This window comes from Podarcis gaigeae (genome assembly GCF_964106915.1).
Source record: "Podarcis gaigeae genome assembly, chromosome: 3".
NCBI classification, from domain to species: Eukaryota; Metazoa; Chordata; class Lepidosauria; order Squamata; family Lacertidae; genus Podarcis; species Podarcis gaigeae.
In genome coordinates, this window is record NC_139680.1 from 119969022 (window position 1) to 119996417 (window position 27396).

General features: G+C 47.8%; 1 protein-coding gene across 8 annotated transcripts in view; it reads right to left on the reverse strand.

Annotated features, from left to right (window-relative positions):
* Nucleotides 1–5558: 5558 nt before the first annotated feature.
* The window catches only part of EFR3B (EFR3 homolog B), a 124159-nt gene continuing 102321 nt past the window's right edge, over nucleotides 5559–27396 (reverse strand). For 7 of the 8 annotated variants that reach the window (XM_083733251.1, XM_083733254.1, XM_083733256.1 and 4 more), the window contains 13 exons: nucleotides 22860–22971; nucleotides 20264–20315; nucleotides 18871–19043; nucleotides 17163–17238; nucleotides 16496–16657; nucleotides 14129–14260; nucleotides 13543–13610; nucleotides 13214–13341; nucleotides 10914–11005; nucleotides 10190–10238; nucleotides 9434–9540; nucleotides 8172–8221; nucleotides 5559–6080 (listed from right to left, as the gene is read on the reverse strand). In XM_083733251.1, coding sequence (XP_083589377.1) covers nucleotides 5975–6080; nucleotides 8172–8221; nucleotides 9434–9540; nucleotides 10190–10238; nucleotides 10914–11005; nucleotides 13214–13341; nucleotides 13543–13610; nucleotides 14129–14260; nucleotides 16496–16657; nucleotides 17163–17238; nucleotides 18871–19043; nucleotides 20264–20315; nucleotides 22860–22971 — 1307 coding nt within the window. In that variant the 3' untranslated portion in view covers nucleotides 5559–5974. The remainder of the gene's footprint in view (nucleotides 6081–8171; nucleotides 8222–9433; nucleotides 9541–10189; nucleotides 10239–10913; nucleotides 11006–13213; nucleotides 13342–13542; nucleotides 13611–14128; nucleotides 14261–16495; nucleotides 16658–17162; nucleotides 17239–18870; nucleotides 19044–20263; nucleotides 20316–22859; nucleotides 22972–27396) is intronic. The other variant, XM_083733253.1, reaches the window with a different exon arrangement.

A 27396-nucleotide genomic window follows, 5' to 3' on the forward strand; every position in this document is an offset into this window, starting at 1 on the left:
GCCAGAGCCAGGCTCAGGGCAGTTAACACCAATAAAATCACAGTAAAAACATAATAGGGGGGAGAAAAAAAACCCAATTTAAAATACAGGTTAAAATGCAATTTAAAATGCAGCCTCATTTTAAAAGCAGCCCATAGATCAAAGCCATAAGGGGAGGGAAACAGAAGGGTCATACTGAGTCCAAACCAAAAGCCAGGCGGAACAGCACTGTCTTACAGGCCCTGCAGAAAGATGTCAAGTCCCGCAGGGCCCTGGTCTGTTGGGACAGAGCGTTTCACCACGTTGGGGCAAAAGCTGAAAAGGCCCTGGCCCTAGTTGAAACCAATCTAAGCTCCTTGAGGCTTGGGACCTCCAAAGTGTTGTTATTTATGGACCTTAAGGTCGTCCGTGGTACATACCAGGAGAGGCGGCCCCGTAGGTACGAGGTTCCTAAGCCACAAAGAGCTTTAAAGGTCAAAACCAGCACCTTAAACCTGACCCTATACTCCACCGGGAGCCAGTGCAGCTGGTAAAGCACTGGGTGAAAATGCTCCCATGGCAGGGACCCCGTGAGGAGCCTCGCTGCAGCATTCTGCACCCGCTAGAGGTTCTGGGTCAGCTTCAAGGGCAGCCCCGCATAGAGCGAGTTACAATAATCAAGCCTGGAGGTGACTGTCGCATGGATCACAGTGGCCAGATCAGGGCGAGAAAGGTAAGTGACCAACTGTTTAATACAGCGGAGATGGAAAAATGCCATATTTGCATGCTCAATAACCTCCAAGGAAGGAACCCACAACCTCCTTGGCATTCCACTGCCAAACTCTTACCACCACAAAATTCTTCCTAATGTTCAGTTGGAATCTCCTTTTTTTTTTTTTGGAGCAGATATAGCCATATAGATAAGACCACCAGGATAAGAGACCTCTCAGCCTTCTCCAGGCAAAACATACCCAGCTCCTTCAACCGCTCTTCATAAGGCTAGGTTTCCAGACCCTTGATCATCCTAGTTGTCCTCCTTTGAACACCTTCCAACTTGTCAACATCCTTCCTAAACTGCGGTGCCCCGAACTGGACACCATATTCCAGGTGTGGTCTGACCAAGGAAGAATAGAAAGAGACTATGACTTCCCTTAAAAGGTACGAGGGTAGCGCTGTGTTTTAAACCACAGAGCCTAGGACTTGCTGGTCAGAAGGTTGGTGGTTCGAATCCCCGCGACAGGGTGAGCTCCCGCTGCTCGGTCCCTGCTCCTGCCAACCTAGCAGCTCGAAAGCACATCAAAGTGCAAGTAGATAAATAGGTACCGCTCCGGCGGGAAGGTAAACGGTGTTTCCGTGCGCTGCTCTGGTTCGCCAGAAGCAGCTTAGTCCTGCTGGCCACATGACCCGGAAGCTGTATGCCGGCTCCCTCGGCCAGTAAAGCGAGATGAGCGCCGCAACACCAGAGTCGGCCATGACTGGACCTAATGGTCAGGGGTCCCTTTACCTTTATGACTTCCCTTGACCTGGAAACTCGACTTCTGTTGTTGCAGCCCAGAATAGCGTTACCCTTTTTTTTGCTGCTGCATCACACTGTTCTCATGTTCAGCTCATGGTACCCAAACACTGTTGCTGGAGACAAATCATATCGCAATCTGTTATAGTCAGCTTTAACTATTGCAGAATTGTATAGCTGGATGGAATCTAAAGGGTCATTGCAGGAATGGCAACTAAAGTACCCCGGACAGAGGCCCATCTAATCTCTGCTTCAAAACCTCCAGTGAAGGAAGAAGAGGAGTTTGGATTTGATATCCCGCTTTATCACTACCCGAAGGAGTCTCAAAGCGGCTCACATTCTGCTTTCCCTTCCTCCCCCACAACAAACACTCTGTGAGGTGAGTGGGGCTGAGAGACTTCAGAGAAGTGTGACTAGCCCAAGGTCACCCAGCAGCTGCATGTGGAGGAGCGGGGAAGCGAACCCGGTTCACCAGATTATGAGTCCACCGCTCTTAACCACTACACCACACTGGCTCACAGAGTCCATGTTAAGTTGTGGGTGAACATATCAGAGGACACAGCGATTCTTCAAACAGCTCTTCTTTATTCAGAGGCCAGAACAGAACTGAACTGAAGGGTTCAGTCAGCCTGCTTATACAGAGCTCCAGTACCTTGTTACTGTAACAAGTTTCTAAAACTATCCACTCACTGAACATCACTTTCGATCCTTTATTTGCATAACTATCTACAGTATCCCCCTGCTGGCCCAGGGTGAGAACTTCAGTACATAACAGTCCACCACCCTCTGAGGGAAATTATTATCCCCAGTACCGGGTGTCCCACCGTCCGTAATATTGTGTCTCCGCACGCTAAGGATTCGACCTTCCCTTTGCCAAAGAATTAAGAGTCCCTGTTTATTGGCCCTTATCACCTCCAGTTACTTCAGAGATCTCCAGCAACAGCCCTCTAGAGCAGGCATCCTCAACCTTCGGCCCTCCAGATGTTTTGGACTACAATTCCCATCAGCCCTGACCACTGGTCCTGTTAGCTAGGGTTCGGGCCAAGTTTGGGGGTTCCTGCTCTAGAGCATGGATAGGCAAACTAAGGCCCGGGGACCGGATCCTGCCCAATCGACTTCTAAATCCGGCCCGTGGACAATCCAGGAATCAGCGTATTTTTACATGAGTAGAATCTGTGCTTTTATCTAAAATGCATCTCTGGGTTATTTGTGGGGCATAGGAATGTGTTCATTCCCCCCAATATAATCCAGCCCCCCCCACAAGGTCTAAGGGATGGCGGCCAGCCCCCTGCTGAAAAAGTTTGCTGACCCCTGCTCTAGACTCAGTCTCGTCATGTTTGAAAGTTCGGTTGGACCACAGATCCCACGTACCTATGGGACCGCCTCTTTGCTGGTATGCCCCACGGAGGACCTTAAGGTCCACGAATGACAACGCTTTGGAGGTCACAAGTCGCAAGGTGGTTAGCTTGGTCTCAACAAGGGCCAGGGCCTTCTTGGTGCTGGCCCCGACTTGGTGGAACGCTCTGTCACAAGAGACTAGGGCCCTGCGGGACTTGACATCTTTCCGCAGGGCCTGCGAGACAGAGCTGTTCCGCCTGGCCTTTGGTTTGGACTCAGTCCGACCCTTATGTTGCCCTCCCCTTATGGTTTTGATCTAAGGCTCTGAGCCCATCATATCTGCGGATGGAAGAACAGAGGCATAGGAGGCCAGCTTCGCTAAGTTCTCCTTGTAAGTCTGCACGGCATAGACGAGATTCGAATTGGGGACTCTCCGCTAGCAATTGCGCAATATGAGCTTTAAACGCAGAGGAAACCAGAGTCCCAATGGTGGCTCCATTGACCCGCTAAATGCAAAACAAACAAACAAACAAAGCCCTTTCAAAAAAACAAAATGTTTTCTTAAAGACAGTCCGGCCTGAGCCTGTGACATTAACGCTCCTTTGAAAAGGCCACCCAGATAACTATTCAAACACAGATCAACTCAGCATCCCACAACAATATGTGACCTTTTGAAGATCAACAATGACTTGTTTCCACCTCCTTCATTGCACCTCAGCACGGCGCATTGTTGTGTTCCTCAAATACCAGGACGGAATTTGAGACCATGAATAGTCATGCCCTCAGATGCAATGCAAGGAGAAATATATTCTTCTTTTTTATATACTGTTATGTACGAGGTGCTAACGGATGGGGGGCAATGCTGGCGCCACCACTGCGACCAGATACGGCGACGATTCCAGGGAGAAAACCAGGAGGAGGAAAGGTCAGAGGAGTCCCAAGGGAACAGCGGGGCAGTGAGGCCCATAGAGCAGGAGGGGCCAACAGGAGAGGCAGAATCAGTAAATACAGAGAGGACCCACGAGGCCGAAAGGACACCGGAACCAGAACCACGACTGAGCGAACAGGTTGCGCCAGACCAAACAGCCCCATCGCAGCCAGCATCCTCGGAACATGAGCCAGAACCTGAACCCCGGACCAGGGAACACCCCAGGCTGCAACGCACACGTAGGCCGCCGGCGTACCTCAAGGACTATGAATGCGACCTCCCGGGCAGGACTGGAACTTAGAGGGGAGGGGTTTTATGTACTGAGTTGAATAGGATCCAAAAGGCAGCAGTCTGATTGGTCCTAGAACAATAGGATCCAAAATGCAGTGGTCTGATTGGTCCTAGAACAATAGGATCCAAAATGCAGCAGTCTGATTGGTCCTCGAACAATAGGATTCAAAATGCAGCAGTCTGATTGGTCCTAGAACAATAGGATCCAAAATGCAGCAGTCTGATTGGTCCTAGAACAATAGGATTCAAAATGCAGCAGTCTGATTGGTCCTAGAACAATAGGATCCAAAATGCAGCAGTCTGATTGGTCCTAGAACAATAGGATCCAAAATGCAGCAGTCTGATTGGTCCTAGAACAATGCAGCAGTATGATTGGTCGGCAGGAGCCACCCAATCCAGCTCCAGGTGGAAGTGAATCTGCAACCTGATTGGCCTATATGTGAATCCCGGAATAAGCCAATCACATGGGGCCCATTGTGTAAATAATGTATATAAAGCAGATATTTTGGGGGAACTTTCATTCCTCACTACTATGAGCTGAATAAAGAGCATGAAATCCACACTTGACTCTCAGTATATTTCATATACCATAGACTTTATCCAGGCCCATCTACTTGTGAATTAAAAGCCAGTTTTCAAATAAAGAGTTATTGTAGAACGATAGAACTGCGATGCAGGAGTCTCAGCTAAAGCATCCATGGCAGATGGGCATCCAAACTCTGCTTAAGAAACCTTCAAGGAAGGAGAGACCACTTTGCCTTCTGGAAGAAGGTCCAGGGTTATAAAGACTAGGACTAGCCGCCGGAGAAACAGTTTCTATCCAAATGCGATTTTGGTTTTAAACGCAGTATATGGTAGTCTCTATGGGAGTATATTGTATTTAATTATGGGGTATAAGAATTTTTAGGGGGTTAAGCAGGCTGGGATATCTGGGATAGCAGGCTTGTTGGTTTCTGAATGTCTGATGTAGATATTTTCAATTTCGTTGTTCTGTATGGGACAAGGACAATAAAGATTATCAAATCATATCATAAAGCTATCTATCTATACAGATAGATTCATATCTAGGCAGATTTATGCCTTATCGATAAGACTCATGGCACTGAAGAATAACTCTAGGCAGGAGTTATTACATTTACCGTATTTTTTGCTCTATAAGACTCACTTTTCCCCTCCTAAAAAGTAAGGGGAAATGTGTGTGCGTCTTATGGAGCGAATGCAGGCTGCACAGCTATCCCAGAAGCCAGAACAGCAAGAGGGATTGCTGCTTTCACTGTGCAGCGATCCCTCTTGCTGTTCTGGCTTCTGAGATTCAGAATATTTTTTTTCTTGTTTTCCTCCTCCAAAAACTAGGTGCGTCTTGTGGTCTGGTGCGTCTTATAGAGCGAAAAATACGGTGAATATATATTTATCTATCTCTGTCCCAAAGGATCCCAATGTACATTACGGGGTGCGGATGGGGGAAAGGTGCAATTTTTTGGCCAGGAAAATATTCTGAGCCAGGAACCAGCAGCAGAAATGACACAGACCCACAGAGAATAGATTGACTTTATGGGATGGATTATCAACACACGCGTTCAGTGGAGAGAGAGAGAAAGGAAACACCCGACCCATCAAAAAAGACTTTTTAAAACATCTTCTTAAAAAAGGGAGGCCGAAAATGGCGCCCCGCCTCTTGCGACTGTCCGTCAAAGGCTGCCCGGGTGCTCTCTTCCGCATAAAGGGGAAATCGAGTCAAGCACTAAGGAGGGGAAGGAAGACGAAGGGGCCTTGGGGTGTGTGTGGGGGACTGTAAGGGGATACATCCTGCACCCCCATTGCTTGGAAGGTGGTCCAAAGGGGATGCCCTCCCCCATGGGCTCCTGGAGGCAGCAGGATCGCGATCCGCCTGGTCCCAGGTGATGGTTCGAAGCCGAAGTCGCATCCTGGCATGCAGTTGGGACCCCTCAGTAGACGCACAGGTCCGGGAACTTCATCTCGTAGACCGGGATGGAGTGGCTCTGAGGTTGGCCGTACGCGGCCGTGATGGTCCCGGAGGGGCTGGGAGGAGGTCTGCGGTCAAGAGAAGAGGACTTTGAGACATGGCTGGCCCTTGTTGCTCTGGAGTGTGTGTGTGTTGTTACAGAAATTACGGGAGGGGTGGTGGTGGTGGCACATCTTTAAAGTTGCTAAATGTTACAAATATTACGCCTGAATGTATATCCTTTCGACTTGGCAGCTCAGGGAAGATACCTAGCTTTAAAAACAATATAAAATCAACTCCTTTGCCAGTTTCCTCCATTCCAAAGCTGTTTTGCCCTTGAAAAATAGGGACTCAAGGAAGTGCCCAGAGGAGACAATTGCTGAGCTGATTGATGGCCAAGGAAAGGCCTTAGAACACGTACATAAATATCTAAACCACATGTCTGAAGCAGCACAGGAAAACAGCCATGAAGCCATATTGGCTCCCAAACCGACCAAATGTTTTCTCTGCAAGGAGGAAAATGGAAAAGCCTCCCCATTTCCTTCACAAATCCTGTCTTAAGGGCACATTTAAGATATGAATAGGGCGTGAGCCTGTGACCTGGCTCAGGAACTAAGTATTTATCATTACAAAAGACTGGCCAGGCTGCCCAGGGTATCCAATCAAGTAAGCATTAACAGGTAACCTGCCAGACAGGAGATAAACAACGACAGGAGGTAAACAACGCACTCAGATTTCTGCTGTAGACCGCCCTTTCTGTGATGTAGGTATGATGTGTCTGGGGGGTGGTCTTGAGCTACACCCCTTTCTGTGATGTATGTATGATGTTTCTGGGGGTGGTCTTGAACTCCAGGGCGGGGAATTTAGAATGTCCATATAAGGGCAGACACACCTGGGTTCTGGGTCCTCTCCTCTGCTGCGGGTGAGGGGAGCACCCTGTTGCAACAGTTCAATAAAGATCAGGCTTACTAGCTGCTTTGCTTCTCAATATTCTCTGGGCGGCCTCTGTTATTTTCTCCAATCAATGGAGAACCTGCAAAGGACTCTATAAGGGCTCTTGTGTCCCCCATAAGGGAATAAGGGCAGATTTCTGTTTATTACACTTGCGTTTGTAATGCTTCTGAAACTAATTTCAAAAGAACCATCTTGTATTTGGCAAGACAGGCGCCTGGTTCTGGGGGGTGGTCAGGAATGCTTTCAAGAGACACTGAATTTGTTACCTGTCTCTCCCCCAATGCTTCTCCTTCCCGCTGGCCCCCCAATATATTCCAGGTTTTACCCTCGCCAGCCTCTGAACCATGCCCTTCGGCAAACCACTGTTCTAAATCTATACTCTCCTCCTTTTCCTGGGAAGGTGTGTGTGTGGGGGGGGGCAGCTCCTACCATTCCTCCTCAGTCCAGCCACTGACAGCACGGTGGGACAAAAAGTGTCACGAAAGAAAGGTGCTCTGCCCGAAGCAAGCGGGAGAAGTTCTCCTGCACAAGGCTCATGCGGGGAGAGGGGTTTCTCCTGTGCACTGCAGCCTGTTAGGATTCCTGCTCCGTGTTTGCAGTCATGGGATTGTTGTCTATCACATGACGGTGTATGTTTTCATTCCACAGTGATGGAAGTGACCAAGACAGGATGTTTTGGTATTACTGTGTTCCATGAAGTGGGTCTATCATAGGTGTCAACTTTCAGATTTGAAAATTAGGGATCAGCAGCCTCACCTGTCCCGGGGACAGTCTATGGGATATCTAACAATCTGGGATAGCAGAAGGAAACGGCGCTGGAATAAGGGAATTTCCCGCAAAAAAAAGGGAAGGTTTACAGCTATGGACCTTTGTCCTTTGTTCTTTCTCTCTTTGCTGTCTGATGAGAAAGAGGCAGGAGCTAAATCAGAATGCTCCGAGTGTATTATATGTAAATAAACATAGATTAGCCAAAATGCTGTGCTACTTAGTTCTGTTACGCAAGCTGTGAAGACTCTGCGGATCCCTAAGTATGCCGATGTCTGCTGGCATCGTTTGCTGTGATGTTCGGGCTGAAGAAAGCTTTTGAAGCTCCCGACCGACCGACCAGGAGGGAGAGAACGTGCCAGTCGGGCATGTGTCTCTGCCAGGGTCCTACACATGAGTAGGATGATCCTAATACACCCACCCAGCATCCCCCAACCTCTCTCCCCCTTCCACCCCCTTACCGTATGGTGATCTCAAATATCTGGTTGAGCTTGTTTTGCAGAAGCGTGGCCTGCAACAAGAAGGGGACGACTGTGAGCACTGGAATTGCAGACAGGGAGGAACGAAGGCATGGGATAACTCTAATACGCAGCACTAATAGATCATTTGAGGGAAGCATGGAAATGGGGGGCGGGGCCTAATTTTAACCTCAAGAGAATGCAAACTGAGAAATGGTGCTATATTTGTATTCTGCTTTTTGAGAATGTATAGATTTTGCTCAGTGCAAAGGATGAGCAAATCTATTTCCTTCCTATTTTATTAGGAATAAATCTATTTTATTCCTATTTTACAAATCTATTTTATAATTAAAAGTAGAATTGCTGCCCTGCGGTGCAATCCATGTGGGGCTTCTCTGGCGTTTGATCCTGAGGCTGCTGGCTGTGCAGAATGCTGCAGCGCAATTACTGGCAAGGGGGAGGCCTCGCTAGCACAGAAAACCTGCGCTCAGAGGTTGCCATTTTGCTATAATGCCCACTTCCATGTGTTAGTGTTGTTGGGGGAAGTGGGTGAGGGATTTTGCTCAGTGCAAAGGATGAGCACTGGAGGCAAAATGCTAGCCGGTGTTAGTATCACAGGGGGAGCTGGCATAGGGAAATGTGAGCGGATCATCTTGGATCTTTGCAAGGCTCACTTCCGAGACCAGAGAACTGCACTGGAGCAGATTGGTTCGCAATGCAGCAGCATGTAGAGAGCGTTAGGTTTCTGTTTGTGCCACTGTGCAGCTGCTTAGAGTCACAAGACTCTGTTTACATTCCAGAGATTCCAGACTGTTGGAAGTCTCATGGGAGACGGATGTTGATATTACTGGTTTCCGGTTTCTTTGTACCAGTTGCCTCTCTGCTTTCACAGAGAGAGGATGTATATTCTTTTCTGTCTGCGTAGTTAGAAATAATACTCTTAGCAATGCAGCTCATATTTTTCTCTCCTTCTGCTGCTTGGATACTCTGCTTAATGGGAACATGGGAACATGTCTGGAGCCTCATCAAAGGCTTGGGTTGTTAATCACCGTCGGAGGACTCGACTGGAGGAGTAGCTCGGTCGAGCGCAAGTTCCGACAGAGAGTGTGTTTATGCTTGTCTCGTGTCCAGTGGCGGAGGAACCCTCTTTGGCACCCGGGGCAGGACGCACCGCCTGGCGACGCACACGCGACATCTATATGGAATGCGCATGTGCGGCATCCCATAAGGAGTGCGCACGCACAGCGAACAAATCCACTACTCACCCGGGCGCCACAGTGAGCCGCGATTTCTTCAAAGGGAGCTTTCTGGAACTTTTCCACCACTTGCCTCCTCCTCTCCCGCTCCTGTTCCTCCACCGCAACACTGTCTACTAAAAAAGAAGAAGACCAGGAACGTTAGTTGGACATGACAGCAAGAACCAAGTTCAAGGTGTCCCTACCAGCATACAAAGGGATGCAGGTGGCGTTGTGGGTTAAACCCCAGAGCCTAGAGCCTGCTGATCAGAAAGTCGGCGGTTCGAATCCCCGCGACGGGGTGAGCTCAGCAATATTTTTTCAAATATTGTTAATTTTACTTAGGGGTATTTTTATTGCTTTTACAATTTTTTTCCTAAACCGCTTTGAGTTGTTGTTGTACAATAAATTGTATGAAATCAAGTAGTAAATTAACACCCAAGTTAAATGCTGACAGCTTCTGAGGAAAACCTTGATGGTTTGGGAGCATGAAGATTTTGTGGGATGGAGAACGCAGCTTCTCTTAGGCTTCTGAAGGAATGCAGTGATGTGTAGGTGGGCTTGCCAGCTGGCATCCCAGCCCCTCTGCATGTCAACAATTTTTGTGTGTGGTTGTTATTGTATTCGTTACTGTGTTGTTGTTTTTTGTTACGTTTTGTTAAAAATGTAATAAAAATATTATTAAAAAGAGTGAGAGTTGCCAATGGTCCCTTCCTTTTTGCCCAAAGTGGGGCGCAAAAGGGGCAGGGACCCTGCTGGACACCTCTGGTCCCCAAAGACTCTTACCAATTGCGTTCTTCAAGGTTTCATATGTGATCTCTTCGGCAGGGGCTCTCTGTTTTGGGTTTGAGTGGACAGTGGAAGGAGGAGAGAAGAGAACAGAAATGTTAGAAACCAGGAGTCTCAAGATGTCATTGTTGTCTGGGCAGAAATCCTAGAATCCTAGAGTTGGAAGAGACCACAAGGGCCATCGAGTCCAACCCCCTGCCAAGCAGGAAACACCATCAGAGCACTCCTGACATATGGTTGTCAAGCTTCTGCTTAAAGACCTCCAAAGGAGGAGACTCCACCACATTCCTTGGCAGCAAATTCCACTGTCAAACAGCTCTTACTGTCAGGACGTTCTTCCTAATGTTTAGGTGGAATCTTTTTTCTTGTAGTTTGGAACCATTGCTCCATGTCCGCTTCTCTGGAGCAGCAGAAAACAACCTTTCTCCCTCCTCTATGTGACACCCTTTTATATATTTGAACATGGCTATCATATCACCCCTTAACCTCCTCTTCTCCTACTTGAGAGGCAAACGGGGCTGCCAGCAAAAGATTGGGGTGGAGAAGATCTCCTGAACCAATAATCCCATCAGCCCTAAACAGCTCAGGGCCAAGAGCTGAGAGGCCGTCTCCTTCCCTACAAAGCCTCTTGGGTCCCCTGTCTCCCAACCCTGACTTCCACGAAATCTCCCGGCGGCTCGCGACAAACGGTCCATGGCAGGGCACCATCCAAACCGCGTACCTCCTCTTTTTCGGGGCTATTTCTCGACTCCACTTCCACCTGCAGGGAGATGGTCTCGCCAATGCTCTTCCTCTTTGACAGCCGATCTTCATCTGAAAGGGAAGGGGAAATTGCCAACATGGGAGGAACGGCTGTTAAAACTAGCAGGCTTTTAGCCGAGATGCGGAAACCGGCATGTTTAAATCAGAGAAAAGTCATCGTTAACATTTGCTAAAGACTGGAAACCTCTTACAGAATTTTGCGTGGAAAAGATATGATGATATTTGGATTTGAGGATTGGAGATCATATTTGTTTATGGAAAGTGACTGTTGGGTGTTGGACTGGATAAAGTGCATATTGCTTTTATATAGCAGACAAATGAAGAATGGGAAGTTTTTTTTTACTTTCTGAGTGTTATCTTTCTGTCTTTCTCTCTTAACCTCTATTTTACTCTTCCTTAGAATCATAGAATCATAGAGTTGGAAGAGCCCACAAGGGCCATTGAGTCCAACCCCCTGCCAAGCAGGAAACACCATCAGAGCACTCCTGACATATGGTTGTCAAGCCTCTGCTTAAAGACCTCCAAAGAAGGAGACTCCACCACACTCCTTGGCAGCAAATTCCACTGTCAAACAGCTCTTACTGTCAGGAAGTTCTTCCTAATGTTTAGGTGGAATCTTCTTTCTTGTAGTTTGGATCCATTGCTCCGTGTCCGCTTCTCTGGAGCAGCAGAAAACAACCTTTCTCCCTCCTCTATGTGACATCCTTTTATATATTTGAACATGGCTATCATATCACCCCTTAACCTCCTCTTCTCCAGGCTAAACATGCCCAGCTCCCTTAGCCGTTCCTCATAAGGCATCGTTTCCAGTCCTTTGACCATTTTGGTTGCCCTCCTCTGGACACGTTCCAGTTTGTCAGTGTCCTTCTTGAACTGTGGTGCCCAGAACTGGACACACTACTCCAGGTGAGGTCTGACCAGAGCAGAATACAGTGGCACTATTACTTCCCTTGATCTAGATGCTATACTCCTATTGATGCAGCCCAGAATTGCATTGGCTTTTTTAGCTGCCGCGTCACACTGTTGGCTCATGTCAAGTTTGTGGTCAACCAAGACTCCTAGATCCTTTTCACATGTACTGCTCTCAAGCCAGGTGTCACCCATCTTGTATTTGTGCCTCTCATTTTTTTTGCCCAAGTGCAATACTTTACATTTCTCCCTGTTAAAATTCATCTTGTTTGTTTTGGCCCAGTTCTCTAATCTGTCAAGGTCGTTTTGAAGTGTGATCCTGTCCTCTGGGGTGTTAGTCCTTCCTTCCTTCCTTCCTTCCTTCCTTCCTTCCTTCCTTCCTTCCTTCCTTTCCTTTCCTTTCCTTTCCTTTCCTTTCCTTTCCTTTCCTTTCCTTTCCTTTCTTTTTTCTCTCCCTTTTATGCTTTTACTGTATCTAGACCAAAGTCTTAGTTTAGATAAAAAAGGGAAAAGATATTAAGTTTTGTATTTTTCCCCCTATACAGTCCGACCTCGGCTTACAGCCACTTCAGGTTGTGTTTTTTCGGGTTGCGGACTGCCAAAACCCAGAAGTACCGGAACAGGTTACTTCCGGCTTTCGGCGGTCGCACATGCGCAGAAGTGCTAAATCGCGCTTTGCGCATGAGCAGAAGCCCCGAATTGCAACCTGCGTGTGCGCAGATGCGGGTTGCGAACGTAGAACCTGCATGGATCAGGTTCTCAACCTGAGCAGCCACTGTAAAGCTTAATAAAAACTATTACTTTAAAAATGGTATGAGGAATGTGGAGTTGTTCTAGATTGGTGCTTCCTGAAGTGCAGGACTACCTATTGGGATGTAATAAGAGGGTAGCAGGGACGCAGGTGGCGCTGTGGGTTAAACCACAGAGCCTAGGGCTTGCCGATCAGAAGGTCGGTGGTTCAAATCCCCGTGACGGGGTGAGCTCCCATTGCTCGGTCCCTGCTCCTGCCAACCTAGCAGTTCAAAAGCATGTCAAAAGTGCAAGTAGATAAATAGGTACTGCTCCAGTGGGAAGGTTAATGGCATTTCTGTGCGCTGCTCTGAGTCACCAGAAGCGGCTTAGTCATGCTGGCCACATGATCCGGAAGCTGTACGCCGGCTCCCTCGGCCAATAAAGCAAGATGAGCGCCGCAACCCCAGAGTTGGCCACAACTGGACCTAATGGTCAGAGGTCCCTTTACCTTTACCTTTACCTTTAAGAGGGCAGCAGGGGGTTTAGAGGTGCAAATTCAACCACTCTGCCTTTCCTCCTCCCTCCCCTGGCATCGGAGGGCACTCTCAGCCCCCGTACCTGTCAGCTGGGGGATATAAGGGGTGCTGAGCCGGTCCGAATTGTATCCGCTGCCCCCCAGCACCTCGCTGATCTTGCTCTGCCGAAAGAGGATCTCAGGGCCCAGGCGGTCCAGGTTCCTCGATAGCCTACGGAAGGGAATCGCGAGGAGAAATGAGAGGGGGTGCCAAAGCCTCTCTCTCCCCCGCCTGCCACCTTGCTGCTCAGAGCATGACCTCATTCAGAGGAAGGGCCAAGGAAGGCATCAGCACAAAAGGAGTACGCGTGTCACCGGATGAGGAAAGCCTCAAGGCTTGGATTCCAAGTCAGAGGCTCCTGGGATGGCTTACCTGGGCTTCTCTGCAAACACGCCTTCGGGGAGCAGGTACGGCGCCTCCTTCTGCCTCATCTCAATGACCTGGAAAAAAAGCAGAGGCAAGACTCGCTCAGCCAGCTGAGATCCTTGGGGAAACCTTCGACCACCACCAGCGCCCACATCTCTGAGCGCCCTGCTTGGCACACATTGACATTTAGGTTCCCCGATATTAAGATTGGTTTACTCTATCAGACTGGGACGTGGGTGGTGCTGTGGGTTAAATCACAGAGCCTAGGGCTTGCCAATCAGAAGGTCGGCGGTTCGAATCCCTGTGACAGGATGAGCTCCCGTTGCTCGGTCCCTGCTCTTGCCAACCTAGCAGTTCGAAAGCACGTCAAAGTGCAAGTAGATAAATAGGTACCTCTCCGGCGGGAAGGTAAATGGCGTTTCCGTGCGCTGCTCTGGTTCGCCAGAAGCGGCTTAGTCATGCTGGCCACATGACCCGGAAGCCGGCTCCCTCGGCCAGTAAACCGGGATGAGTGCCACAACCCCAGAATCGGTCACGACTGGACCTAATGGTCAGGGGTCCCTTTGTCTTTTATAACAGGGACAATACAGACCTCGTGAATGTGCTGGCAGAAGGCGGGCACTGTGGTCAGCTGGCTGATCAGGTTCAGGTAGGCGGCGCCCAGGGCATAGAGGGCACAGCGACTGTATAAAGGCAGGTTGTCCTCGTTGACCTGGGCCAGCTCCTGCAAAGAAGGTTGGGATGTTATGGGTCCAGGCAGTCTGATTTGAACGTCAACCGAAAAACTCGAGAGACCTGGGAAATGCCTGATTCTCCTCTGTTGGCTCTGCTTCTCCATCGTCTTGTTGGGTTGAACTGGGTTATTCTAAGCTGCTCTTTGACAGCCATTGGCAGGGCAGAAATCTTATATCGCTTGCAGGGCCAGATTGAGGTTGGATGAGGCCCTCAGCTACTGAAGGTAATGGGGCCCTTTATATGTCCAGCTGTCCTTTGGCAACAACAAATCATCACTGTTCTTTGTGTTGAATATATGCTATGTGAGGACACGGGTGGCACTGTGGGTTGAACCACAGAGCCTAGGGTTTGCCGATCAGAAGGTCGGCGGTTCGAATCCCCACGACGGGGTGAGCTCCTGTTGCTCGGTCCCTGCTCTTGCCCACCTAGCAGCTCGAAAGCATGTCAAAGTGCAAGTAGATCAATAGGTACCGCTCCGGTGGGAAGGTAAACGGTGTTTCCATGCACTGCTCTGGTTCGCCAGAAGCGGCTTAGTCATGCTGGCCACATGACCCGGAAACTGTACGCTGGCTCCCTCGGCCAGTAAAGCGAGATGAGCGCTGCAACCCCAGAGTCGGCCACGACTGGACCTAATGGTCAGGGGTCCCTTTACCTTTACTATATGCTATGTGGTAATTGATGGACCTAATAGGTATCTCAAGCCATTTGCGCATGTTGCCCTGCAACTAGTCCATGCAGAATGTAGGCACCCTATATATAGAAATGAGCAAACCAGTGATATTTTAGGGCACAGGCGAGCAGGTGGGGCCCATAACTTGCATCCTAGGAGCCTACACAACACAAAACACTGTTGCTGTATGTAGGTTTTATTCTATTTGGTTGTTATCTTATATTTTGGAAATGTACATCCAGGTTTTTTCCCTTTAATTTTTTTGGGGGCCCCAAGAGAGTGGGGCCCTAAGCTACAGCTTGTTTAGCTTATATGTACATCCGGCACTGATGGCTTGTACCTGTGAGGATAGATGGCCATCTGTCAAGGAAGCTTTGGTTGAAGTTTTTGCATTGCGGAGGTTGGACTGGATGACCTTTGGGGTCCCTTCCAACACAACGATACTCTGAATCTATATGCCAGAACTCACTGTTATTCATTTACATAATAATATGTATAAACCGCCTAAGCTCAGTTGGTTAAGAGCGTGGTTGCAGGTTTGATCCCTGAACAAGACAGCTGCATATTTCTGCATTGCATTACTGTATTTTAATATTTTGTTGGAAGCCGCCCAGAGTGGCTGGGGAAGCCCAGCCAGATGGGCGGGGTATAAATAATAAATTATTATTATTATTATTGCAGCGTCCTCAGGGCCCCTTCAAACCCACAGTTCTATGATACTAACTCAGACAAATAAAAGTATCAAAACATCACGTAACTATAACATTATCAAATCAATAAAATACAGAAAGAACAGCTGGCGCTGGATCGGATTAATTCTCTAAAAGCTCTTTGCGGAACAAATTTATTTTTTGTTTCACAGATTTCTAAACAGCTTCACAGCCCAAAGGCTACGAATGAATGGGTTTACAAATAAGATAAATCACAAAGACTGAACGCTTTAAAAACCGCAAAGCCATTTCTTCAATCAAAATTTCCCCCAAAATATAGAGAGCTGGGTCACATGTCAGGGAAAGTCCGTCTGAAACAGATTAAAACCACCTTAGCAATAGTCATATCAATACAGTGCTGCCCCGCAAGATGAATGCCTCGCAAGACGGAAAACCCGCTAGACGAAAGGGTTTTCCGTTTTGGAGTTGCTTGGCAAAACGAATTACCTATGGGCTTGCTTCGCAAGACGAAAATGTCTTGCGAGTTCCTGCGGGTTTTTTCTTCCTTTTTCCTTTTTCCCAATCCGCTAAGCCGCTTATCAGCTGATCTGCTAAGCCTCTAAGCCGCTTAACAGCTGATCCGCTAAGCCGCTTATCAGCTGATCCGCTAAGCCGCTTATCAGCTGATCCGCTAAGCCGCTAATAGCGCTAATCTGCTAATGGGCTTGCTTAGCAAGACGAAAAAAACGCAAGACGAAGAGACTCGCGGAACGGATTCTTGCGAGGCACCACTGTATTGCTTTGGCACCCCATTCTCTCTCCTCCTGACCCCCCAAGAAATAAAGGAATCAGCTGGCTCCCAGGTGGGTCTTGGCAGACTCCCCCTCCCTGGCCCAGCCCCTACCTGCATGGCCAGCGCCAGGCGGATGAGGTCCACCACCACCTCCTCGTTGGCCAGCTCGATGCTGGTGAGCGCCAGCAGGCTGTAGATGGCCTCGAAATGCGCCCGCCCGTTGCTCTCCTCCTTGCACGTCAAGTACATGTGGCGATAGAGCTGTTGCGAGTGCTGTGGAAAAGCAGAGAGGCAGTGTTTGTGAGAGAGGTGTCGCCGGAGGACTTTTATACTTCCATGCCTCTGAAAACTAAACCACCAGCATTGTAGGTTTTCCAGTATAGAAATCTGGGGTGCAGCCACATTTGGAATACGGCACAGTCCTGGTTGCCTCAAAAAGGGCCGCCAAATAATAATAGGAGATTTTCTCCTTCTCATAACACTAGCATCTGTGAACATGCAATGAATGTCGGAAGATTCAGGATGTTTAGGGAAGTTTTGATGTTTTGTCGTGTTTTTAATATTCTATTGGAAGCCGACCAGAGTGGTTGGGGAGGCCCAGCCAGATGGGAGGGGTATAAGTAATAAATTATTATTATTATTATGGTGGATAAACGACGTTGCACATGGAAAGTGCCAGAAATGATCCCCCCCCCGTTGATGTCTACCTGTCCACCTGGCTGGCTCACATCCTTCCACCTGCAAGTCTTGCAAACCTACAAGCGCTTTCCCCCCGTACCTTTTTCATGAAGACGGTATCCTGGCGGGAGCACTTGTCCACTTTCAGCTTCAAGATGGAGATATCGCTGATGGTGCTGTGCGGGGAAATGGCAAAGGATGAGAGGCAGCGTGGCATAGTGGTTGCAGTGCTCCTGGGCCGTGTTCAAAAAGTGGTGGTGGGAGATGAGTGTTCAGACCCCTAGGCTCTCACTTGTGGGGTGCCTCAGGGTTCTGTCCTCTCCCCCATGCTTTTCAACATCTACCTGCAGCCGCTGGGAGATAAACAGCGGTACCTATTTATCTACTTGCACTTTTGACATGCTTTCGAACTGCTAGGCTGGCAGGAGCAGGGACCGAGCAACGGGAGCTCACCCCGTCGCAGGGATTCAAGCTGCCAACCTTCTGATTGGCAAGTCCTAGGCTCTGTGGTTTAACCCACAGCGCCACCCGTGTCCCTAGATCCCTGGGTAATCCTCTCCAAAAAAGCTCTACAGCTATGGGCAAACCGCACCACCCCCAGCAAAACACCACGGAAAAATACAGTAAATTGCTGTGTTGGCCCTTTGAGAAAAATAAGTGGGTTTTGGGTTGCAGTTTGGGCACTCGATCTCTAAAAGGTTTGCCACCACTGTTCCAGGGTCCTGCTGCAACCCCATGAAGTTGACCAGGGATCCCGTCTGTTAGAATATTCCGTTCCACCTTAAGCGACAGGCATGATTGTTGTATGTCACCTGCCTGTTTACACTCCAGCACAGCTTGCTGGGAACTTCCGTATGTGTACAGCTTTTGCATTTAGCTGCTTGCTTTGGACATCAAGGGGAGAAGACATGTTTTCCTTTTGTCCTGATGTATGCTGAATAAGTGGGACGCGGGTGGCACTGTGGGTTAAACCACAGAGCCTAGGACTTGCTGATCAGAAGGTCAGCGGTTCGAATCCCTGCGATGGGGTGAGCTCCCATTGCTCGGTCCCTGCTCCTGCCAACTTAGCAGTTTGAAAGCACGTCAAAGTGCAAGTAGATAAATAGGTACCGCTCTGGCGGGAAGGTAAACGGCATTTCGGTGTGCTGCTCTGGTTCGCCAGAAGCGGCTTAGTCATGCTGGCCACATGACCTGGAAGCTGTACGCTGGCTCCCTCAGCCAGTAAAGCGAGATGAGCGCCGCAACCCCAGAGTCGGCCACGACTGGACCTAATGGTCAGGGGTCCCTTTACCTTTACAGTGGTACCTCGGGTTACATACGCTTCAGGTTACATACGCTTCAGGTTACACACTCCGCTAACCCAGAAATAGTGCTTCAGGTTAAGAACTTTGCTTCAGGATAAGAACAGAAATCGGGCTCTGGAGATGCAGCGGCAGCAGGAGGCCCCATTGGCTAAAGTGGTGCTTCAGGTTAAGAACAGTTTCAGGTTAAGAACGGACCTCTGGAACGAATTAAGTACTTAACCTGAGGTACCACTGTACATGCTGAATAAACTGCTTGTAAATATGCTCAACACAGCCTCTCCCTGCCACTTCTGTTGCGCAGCTGAGTGTGTGTGCTCAGCTTCTGAAGGCTTATGAAGCTCGGGTCACAGTTTCATGCTGATCCAAGGACTGGAGATTGCCTGGCCCACCGGCCAGTGGGCTGGGGCCAGCTGGGGACCTGCCTATTGCCCCCGATTCCTCGGCTGCATCCCAACACTGCCCCCCATCCTGCCAGCTTTCAAATGGAAGGCAAGGCCTGCGCACCTGATGGTCTGAAACTTGTGCTTGTTCCCGTGGCGGTCGATGAAGCTGATGAGGATCTGGAGGACAAAGAGGCGGATCTCTGCATCCTCCATCAGAGCCGCCGACAGGAGGCGGTCCAGGAAGGAGCTAGGCAGAGCTGTCAGCATGTTGTTGCACTGGAAGCCGGTGGAAACCTGCCAAGGTCCACAGAGATCTCCGTTAAACGGCGCCAACCTCATAGAATCACAGAGCCTTCCTGTTAGGTATTATGTCCATGGACATTAAAGAAAATCATAGACCCCTCTTTATATACGCAACCACAACGGCTAGGACAGGCATAGGCAAACGCCGGCCAATAATAATAATAATAATAATAATAATAACAACAACAATAATTTGTACCCTGCCCATCTGGCTGGGTTTCCCCAGCCACTCTGGGCTGCTTCCAACAAAGATTAAAAATACATTAAAATGTCACACAGTAAAAACTTCCCTAAACAGGGCTGCCTTCAGATGTCTCCTAAAATTCAGATAGTTGTTTATTTCCTTGACATCTGGTGGGAGGGTGTTCCACAGGGCGGGCGCCACCACCAAGAAGGCCCTCTGCCTGGTTCCTTGTAGCTTTGCTTCTCACAGGGAGGGAACCACCAGAAGGCCCTCGGCGCTGGGGCAGTGTCCGGGCAGAATGATGGGGGTGGAGATAATCCTTCAGGTATACTGGGCCGAGGCCGTTTAGGGCTTGAAAGGGCCTCCAGATGTTTTGGAACTACAATTCCCATCATTTCTAGCTAACAGGACCAGTGGTAGTCTCGAAAATATCTGGAGGGCTGGAGTTTGCCCGTGCCTGGGCTAGGATTTTAATATCAAGGAATTGGAAATGTGATAACATCCTCACAAAAACAGACTGGCAAGCGAAAACGATAGAATATTCACAACTTGCCAAAGCGACAGGGAGAATAAGAGGAAATTCAATACAGAAAGTTAATAAATAATGGGTGACATTTAAAGGATATCTTAAAAATTACAGCGACAGTGTTAATCTCCCGACAGACATGGAATGAATCTTGACATATAGAGAATGTACATAGTAAAAGTTTACGGATATAAAATGGGAAACCAAGATAATAATAATGAAATGTGTATAGCTTAACAAAGTGTAAAATAGCACAAGGAGAAGAATCGGAAGTTACTGTCTATGATATCTATGGTGTGTCTATGTTGTGGTGTGTATTGTCTAAGTTATATGTAAATTGATGTATAATAAAGGTGTTTTTGTTTTTTGTTACAAAAACAAAACAATTTTTTTTTAAAAAAAGAATCAAGAGTTGGATCACCACAGCTCAGTTGCAACACACACCATAGGGCAACTCTCCCAGATTCTGGAATTAATGAAAAAATACACCATATTGGTTACCTGGAGGAGGGATTTCAGAAGCATGATCTGCGTCAGCCGATTCCGATTCTCCCTAAAAAGGCAAAAGTTGAGATTATAGCCCGGTGGTGGTGATGTTCGCACTGAGAAGCTGACTCAGAATCACAGAGAGGCACAAACAGAATTTTCTTAGCTGCAGGGTGCAAGGTAACAAAAGAAATATGTGCCACCTTCCTCATTTTCTCTCTTGCAGTGATAGTGCCTACGCCACACAGTCTAGAAAAGCGTGCACACCCCTCTGCAATTTTGCTAACTTTATTTCTTTATTTCTCAGGCGGCATATCTGCTGCGGCAGTTACAGGGAAACTTCCCAGCACTGATGGACAAATTAAGAAACAGCCTTTTCAGTAAATTCTTTAAAACTATGGCCATAAAGTCTGCAGGTAAACTATGCTGCCATTTCTAAACAATTAACAACACAAGAAACACAAAGACCAGTCTACTAGATAGCACTGCCATACTTATTGCATAATATACATAATTTAGTACAGAAAAAAAAATGTGTACACTTGTGAATTCTTAAATATATTTGAAATCAAATGAAAACACGTCTGTCAATCTTTGAAAGTCCGTAAAAGTATAATAAGTCTATAGTTGAAACAAAGTAATAGATGCTATCCTGCGGGCTAAGCAGTAAAACTTTTTAGGCGCTGGAATCTATGTAACATATCCTTATGACCACTGCTCCTTGTGCATTTTTCTAATCTATGGGAAATTAAAAGACGCCTGCTTCTTGGGAGAAAAGCGATGAGAAACCTAGACAGCATCTTAAAAAGCAGAGACATCACCTTGCCAACAAAGGTCCGTATAGTTAAAGCTCTGGTTTTCCCAGTAGTGATGTATGGAAGTGAGAGCTGGACCATAAAGAAGGCTGATGGCCGAAGAATGGATGCTTTTGAATTCTGGTGTTGGAGGAGACTCTTGAGAGTCCCACAGACTGCAAGATGATCCAACCTCTCCATTTTGAAGGAAATCAGCCCTGAGTGCTCACTGGAAGGACAGATCCTGAAGCTGAGGCTCCAAGACTTTGGCCACCTCATGAGAAGAGAAGACTCCCTGGAGAAGACCCTGATGTTGGGAAAGATGGAGGGCACAAGGAGAAGGGGACGACAGAGGACGAGATGGTTGGATAGTGTCTTTGAAGCTACCAGCATGAGTTTGACCAAACTGCGGGAGGCAGTGGAAGACAGGAGTGCCTGGCGTGCTCTGGTCCAGGGGGTCACGAAGAGTCGGACACGACTAAACGACTAAATAACAGCAACATCCTTATGACCACTGCTTCTTGTGCATTTTTCTAATCTATGGGTTGCACTGAAGAAGATTGCAGCGAAACAGTCAGATTATCCGGGATCACTGTCCTACGTTGTTATTCACTTACCACTTCAGCACCATGAACGCCTAAAAAGTTTTATTATTATGCTTTTACGGACTTTCAAAGATTGACAGACGTGTGTTCATTTGATTTCAAATATATTAGAGAATTTACAAGCGTACACATTTTGTTTTTGCTGTACTAAATTACGTATATTATGCAGTAAGAATTGCAGTGCTATCTAGTATACTGGTCTTTGTGTTGCTTGTTTGTTGTGTTAAGTTTGCAACACAGGGGGTTGTTGTTCTGTGTTTCTAAACAATTGGCTTGATTTTTAAATGCTGGTTATTTTTTCCCAAAACAATTGCAATTAATTTGAGTCTCCAATAATTCTCTTTCCCCACCCTCCGATATGCAGAAACTTGTTTTTTCTCCTGGCTGGGTTCAGCAACCCAAAGACTTGCTAGGCTCCAGCCTCATAAAGAGAGGCTGCTGTTCTTTCCAGCTTTCCATCAAAATATCTGTCGCCTTTAATTCTTTAATTCTTGTTTTCCCAGCTCCCAGGTAGAGATTTAAATACACGTCTCCTATTAGTCCAAGGTAAGAGCTGTTTATTTTTAAACAGAAACCAGAATCGGGACCATTTTGCTAAGTGCTTCCTGGCATCAGACAGAGCTGAGACATCTTGAGGAATGTGGAACTTAAAAGTTAGCATTTTGGTGGACAGAGCAGAGAATCTCTCCAGGTATTTGCAAACAGTTAGAGAAATGGGCTTCTAAATTTGTCCCGAAGGAAGTCTTTTAGTGCCCACAAAACGGCACCCTTAAGGAGCTATGGGCCATAATGGGTTTTGCTCTGTCTCCAATGTCGGAGGCAGCAAACTCCCAAATACCAGTTGCTAGAAACAGCAGGAGTCAGAGAATTGCCAAGTTGAATAATAATAATAATAATAATAATGATAATGATAATAATAAAAATTTTTATTTATACTCTGCCCTCCCCGGCCAGAGCCAGGCTCAAGGAGGCTAACAACAGTAAAAATTACAGTAAAAACATAATGGGGGGGGGGGACCCCAATTTAAAATACAGGTTTAAAATGCAGCCTCGGATGGGGCACAGTGGGGTCATCCAGCCCAACCTGCTCCAACAGAGGATTTACAGGCTGTGGGAAGAGGATTTGGGGTGGGTGGGGGGAGGTAAAGGAGAGAGTAAAACAGTCGGAAGGAAAAGGGGTAAAGGGGGGAGAAGGAGAAAAAGTGTCCTCACCCAGCTTTGCCCGTGTCTAGAGGGTGATGCAGAGAAGGAAGAGGGACTTTGCTCATGATAAAAAGCATGACCTCCGACCTCTGATAGGTGGGCAGGGTGCTGGCAAACGAACCTAAAGAAAGACAGCAGGAAGAGAGCATGCAAGACGTTCCAGATTCGCGGGGGGGGGGGGGAGAGAAGATGGGGGTGAACGGACAGGCAGGCGGGCAGAGAGGGTGCAAAGGCCCGAGGCAAGAAGAGGAGGGGGGCACTCTCTTTTCAGGCCACAAGCATTTCAACAAGATGTTACTTTCCTGCTCTCCCACCAGCCATTGGGGGGGGGGGAGGATCAGGACAGGCTCCCCCCAAACTTGGCCCTCCAGCTGTTTTGGGACTACAACTCCCATCATCCCAAGCTAGCAGGACCAGTGGTCAGGGATGATGGGTTCTGGTGCACAGAACCTTCTCAGGCACCCAATCTGAGCATTACCGACCTCAGCCAATGCGCAGGGGCCCAATCCTGCACTGCACATTGCTTCAAAAGTGTATTATGTGACACATTTTCACCCCGCCTTTATTTCATCGTAGAGCTACATGTGGTGTATGTGGTTCTCCCCTGAATTGTAGTGTTGGATGGGACCCCAAGAGTCATTGAGTCCAGGCATCCCTCCAGATGTTTTGGGACTACAACTCCCATCATCCCTAGCTAACAGGACCAGTGGTCAGGGATGATGGGAATTGTAGTCCCAAAACAGCTGGAGGGCCAAGTTTGGGGATGCTTGCCCCTGGGTCATCTATAGTCCAACCCTCTGCAATGCAGGAACAGCCACGGTCCCGGTCCAAACTTGCGCCGCTAACTTTGCCATGAAAAATAGCTTGCATATGGGGCAGTTTAACCCGGAGGCAGAATAATAATAATAATAATAATAATTTATTATTTGTACCCTGCCCATCTGGTTGGGTTTCCCCAGCCACTCTGGGCGGCTTCCAACAAAGATTAAAAATACATTGAAATATCACACATTAAAAACTTCCCTAAACAAGGGCTGCCTTCAGTTGTCTTCTAAATGTCAGGTAGTTGTTTATCTCTTTGACATCTGGTGGGAGGGCGTTCCACAGGGCGGGCACCACCACCAAGAAGGCCCTCTGCCTGGTTCCCTGTAACTTGGCTTCTTGCAGTGAGGGAACGGCCAGAAGGCCCTCGGAGCTGGACCTCAGTGTCCAGGAAGAACGATGGGGGTGGAGACGCTCCTTCAGGTCTACTGGGCCTTTGAGGCTGTTTAGGGCTTTCAAGGTCAGCACCAACACTTTGAATTGTGCTCGGAAATGTACTGGAAGCCAATGTAGGTCTTTCAGGACCGGTGATATGTGGTCTCGGCAGCCGCTCCCAGTCACCAGTCTAGCTGCCGCATTTAGTTGTAGTTTCCAGGTCACCTTCAAAGGTAGCCCCACATAGAGCGCATTGCAGTAGTCAAAGCGAGAGATAACCAGAGCATGTACCACTCTGGCCAGACAGTCAGCGGACAGGGAGGGTCTCATCCTGTGTACCAGATGGAGCTGGTAGACAGCTGCCCTGGGCACAGAATTGACCTGCATCTCCATGGACAGCTGTGAGTCCAAAATGACTCCCAGGCTGCGCACCTGGTCCTTCAGGGGCACACCTCCCCATTCAGGACCAGGGAGTCCCCCACACCAGCCCACCCCCGTCCCCCAAAAACAGTACTTCTGTCTTGTCAGGATTCAAAATCAGAATGGGAATTTTTGGAGCAAAGGAAGCTGTTTGTAGGAGCACCCTAAACAAACTTCCGTATGCCGAACGGACAACAACCCTGCGTCACCCCAAGAACCAGCCCAGATTTCAACCATGCCTGAAGTAATGGGTGCTGGTCTGGAGACAAACAAAGGCATCTCCTTAGAGATGCTTAGAATGTTTTTAGGGGCTAACCAGGCTGGGATAGCAGGCTTGTGGGTTTTTGAATGTGTGATGTAGATTTTTTCAATTTCGTTGTTCTGTATGGGACAGTGACAATAAAGATTATCGTATCATATTGTCTCCCATCTGCTTTGACTCTGGCGATTCCCAAGCTTATCCTGACCTCTGCTGGTGGCATGAAGGCAAACTCTGTGAAGGCACCTCTTTCCCTTCCTTCCTATCTGCCTCCAGCGCTAGAAACTCCCGTCCCATGTGCTCCCGAGGGATTTATGGAGATACGGAAGGGTTAAGAACAGGAGAAGAGTCTGGTGGATCAGGCCCATCTGGTCCAGCATCCTGTTCCCACAGCGGCCCACCCATTATGGGAAACCCACAAGCAGGATTTGAGCACATGAGCAATCTCCCTTCCTGGAATTTCCAGGAACTGGGTTTCAGAAGCATTTCTGCCTTTTGAAGGCCCTCTTCTCCATGAATTTGTTCCATACTCTTTTAAAGCCATCTGGGTTGGTGGCCATCAGAGTTTCCTTGAGACTAGGGCCCTTCAGGATTTGACCTCCTTCCACAGGGCCTGTAAGACAGAGCTATTCCGCCTGGCCTTTAATTTTAATTCAGCCTGATATTTTATTTCCCTTTTCTTCCCCCCCTTTCCCCTTTTTATGAAGATCACCCACTCTGAGACCCCACAGCTAATTCTCCCCTGGCCTCCTCACTGGCCCAAGTAGGACCAATTCAGCCAGCTAGTCCCGGGGATTATCTAATGCTTAAAGGTAAAGGGACCCCTGACCATTAGGGCCAGTCGTGACCGACTCTGGGGTTGCGGTACTCATCTCGCTTTACTGGCCGAGGGAGCCGGCATATAGCTTCCAGGTCATGTGACTAGCATGACCAAGCCGCTTTTGGCGAACCAGAGCAGCGCATGGAAACGCCATTTACCTTCCCACTGGAGTGGTACCTATTCATCTACTTGCACTTTGACGTGGATTGGAATTGTTTTGTCTCCAGAAAGATACGAGTTCGAAGCTGATTCTCCCTCGTGCCTCTGGGGATAGATTAATGATTCCTCTCTCGATTAACTCAGAGGAGCAAACTAGCTAATTTTTCTGTAAGCGATTCCTAAAAGGAAACCCATCCAGATTCCAAGCAGGCAGCTTAACAAACTGTTTAATACTGATTTTCACTTTACAGTAGAGGCACAAGTCTCCCCTTTGATTCTTCATCCTTTGTCCTGCTGTTCAGATGAGTTTTACTCAAGTCCTTACAGCCTTGATGATGCATTGACTGTTTCATTTGCCTTGCCTGTGTTCTTAGTTGTTGCTATATTTTTAAAATATATTGCTCTTGATCTTATTGCTAGCCCCCTCCCTCTGTCCCCAGGTGGCTCAGATGGCAGTGAAATCAACAGAATAACAGTATTGTAGATTCAGAAGGGATCCCCAGTGGTCATCTACTCCAACCCCCTGCAATGAAAATGCTTAGCTAACGAATCCCTGACTTTATATTAAGAAATTTTATTTAAAAGAAAGTGTATGAGAGGGATGTTATCATGGACTGAATGTCTTAAATAACCTTTTTCTATGTAACCAATAGATGGAAAATCAGAAGTCCTTATTTTTCTTTATTTCTTCTTTTTCCATTCTCCCTTTTGTTTCTTTTTCCTGTTCTCTCTCTCCCTGCTTTTTCTCTCTTCCTTTTCTCTTTCCCCTTTTCTCTTTTGTCGCTGTTTACATCTGTTTCTTTTAAATTTATTTCAAGTTTTCTACATCTTACTGTATTTGGAAAAACCTTAACAAAAAAATTAAACAACAAAAAAGAAAGAATCCCTGACTGTTGGCCCTCTGACCTCTGTTTAGAAACCTCCCATGAAAGAGTCTGTCCCGCGGTCAAACAGCTCTTGCCGCCAGAAAGTTCTTCCTAATGTTTATTCTTCCTAATCTGGTTCTCCTTGCACAGAAATGCAATAGATCTACATCCTGAGTAGGCAAACTAAGGCCCGGGGGCCGGATCCGGCCCAACCCCCTCTAAGTCCAGCCTGCGGACGGTCTGGGAATCAGCGTTTTTTTACATGAGTAGAATGTGTCCTTTTATTTAAAATGCACCTCTGGGTTATTTGTGGATCCTGCCTGGTGTTTTTACATGTGTAGAATGTGTATTTTTATTTTAAATGCATCTCTGGGTTATTTGTGGAGCATAGGGATTCATTCATTATTTTTTTCAAAATATAGTCTGGCCCCCCCCACATGGTCTGAGGGACAGTGGACCGGCCCCCTGCTGATAAAGTTTACTGACTCCTGCTTTAGGCCAGGGGCAGGCAAACTAAGGCCCGGGGGCCGGATGTGGCCCAATTGCCTTCTAAATCTGGCCTGCGGACGGTCCAGGAATCAGCATGTTCTTACATGAGTAGAATGTGTCCTTTTATTTAAAATGCATCTCTGGGTTATTTGTGGGGCATAGGAATTCGTTAATTACTTTTTTCAAAATATAGTCCACCCCCACCCCCCATAGCTGTCAACGTTTCCCTTTTTTAAAGGGAAATTCCCTTATTCCGAATAGGTCTGAGGGACAATGGACTGGCCCCCTGCTGAAAAATCTTTGCTGACCCCTGATCTACCCGATTCAAACTTCCTG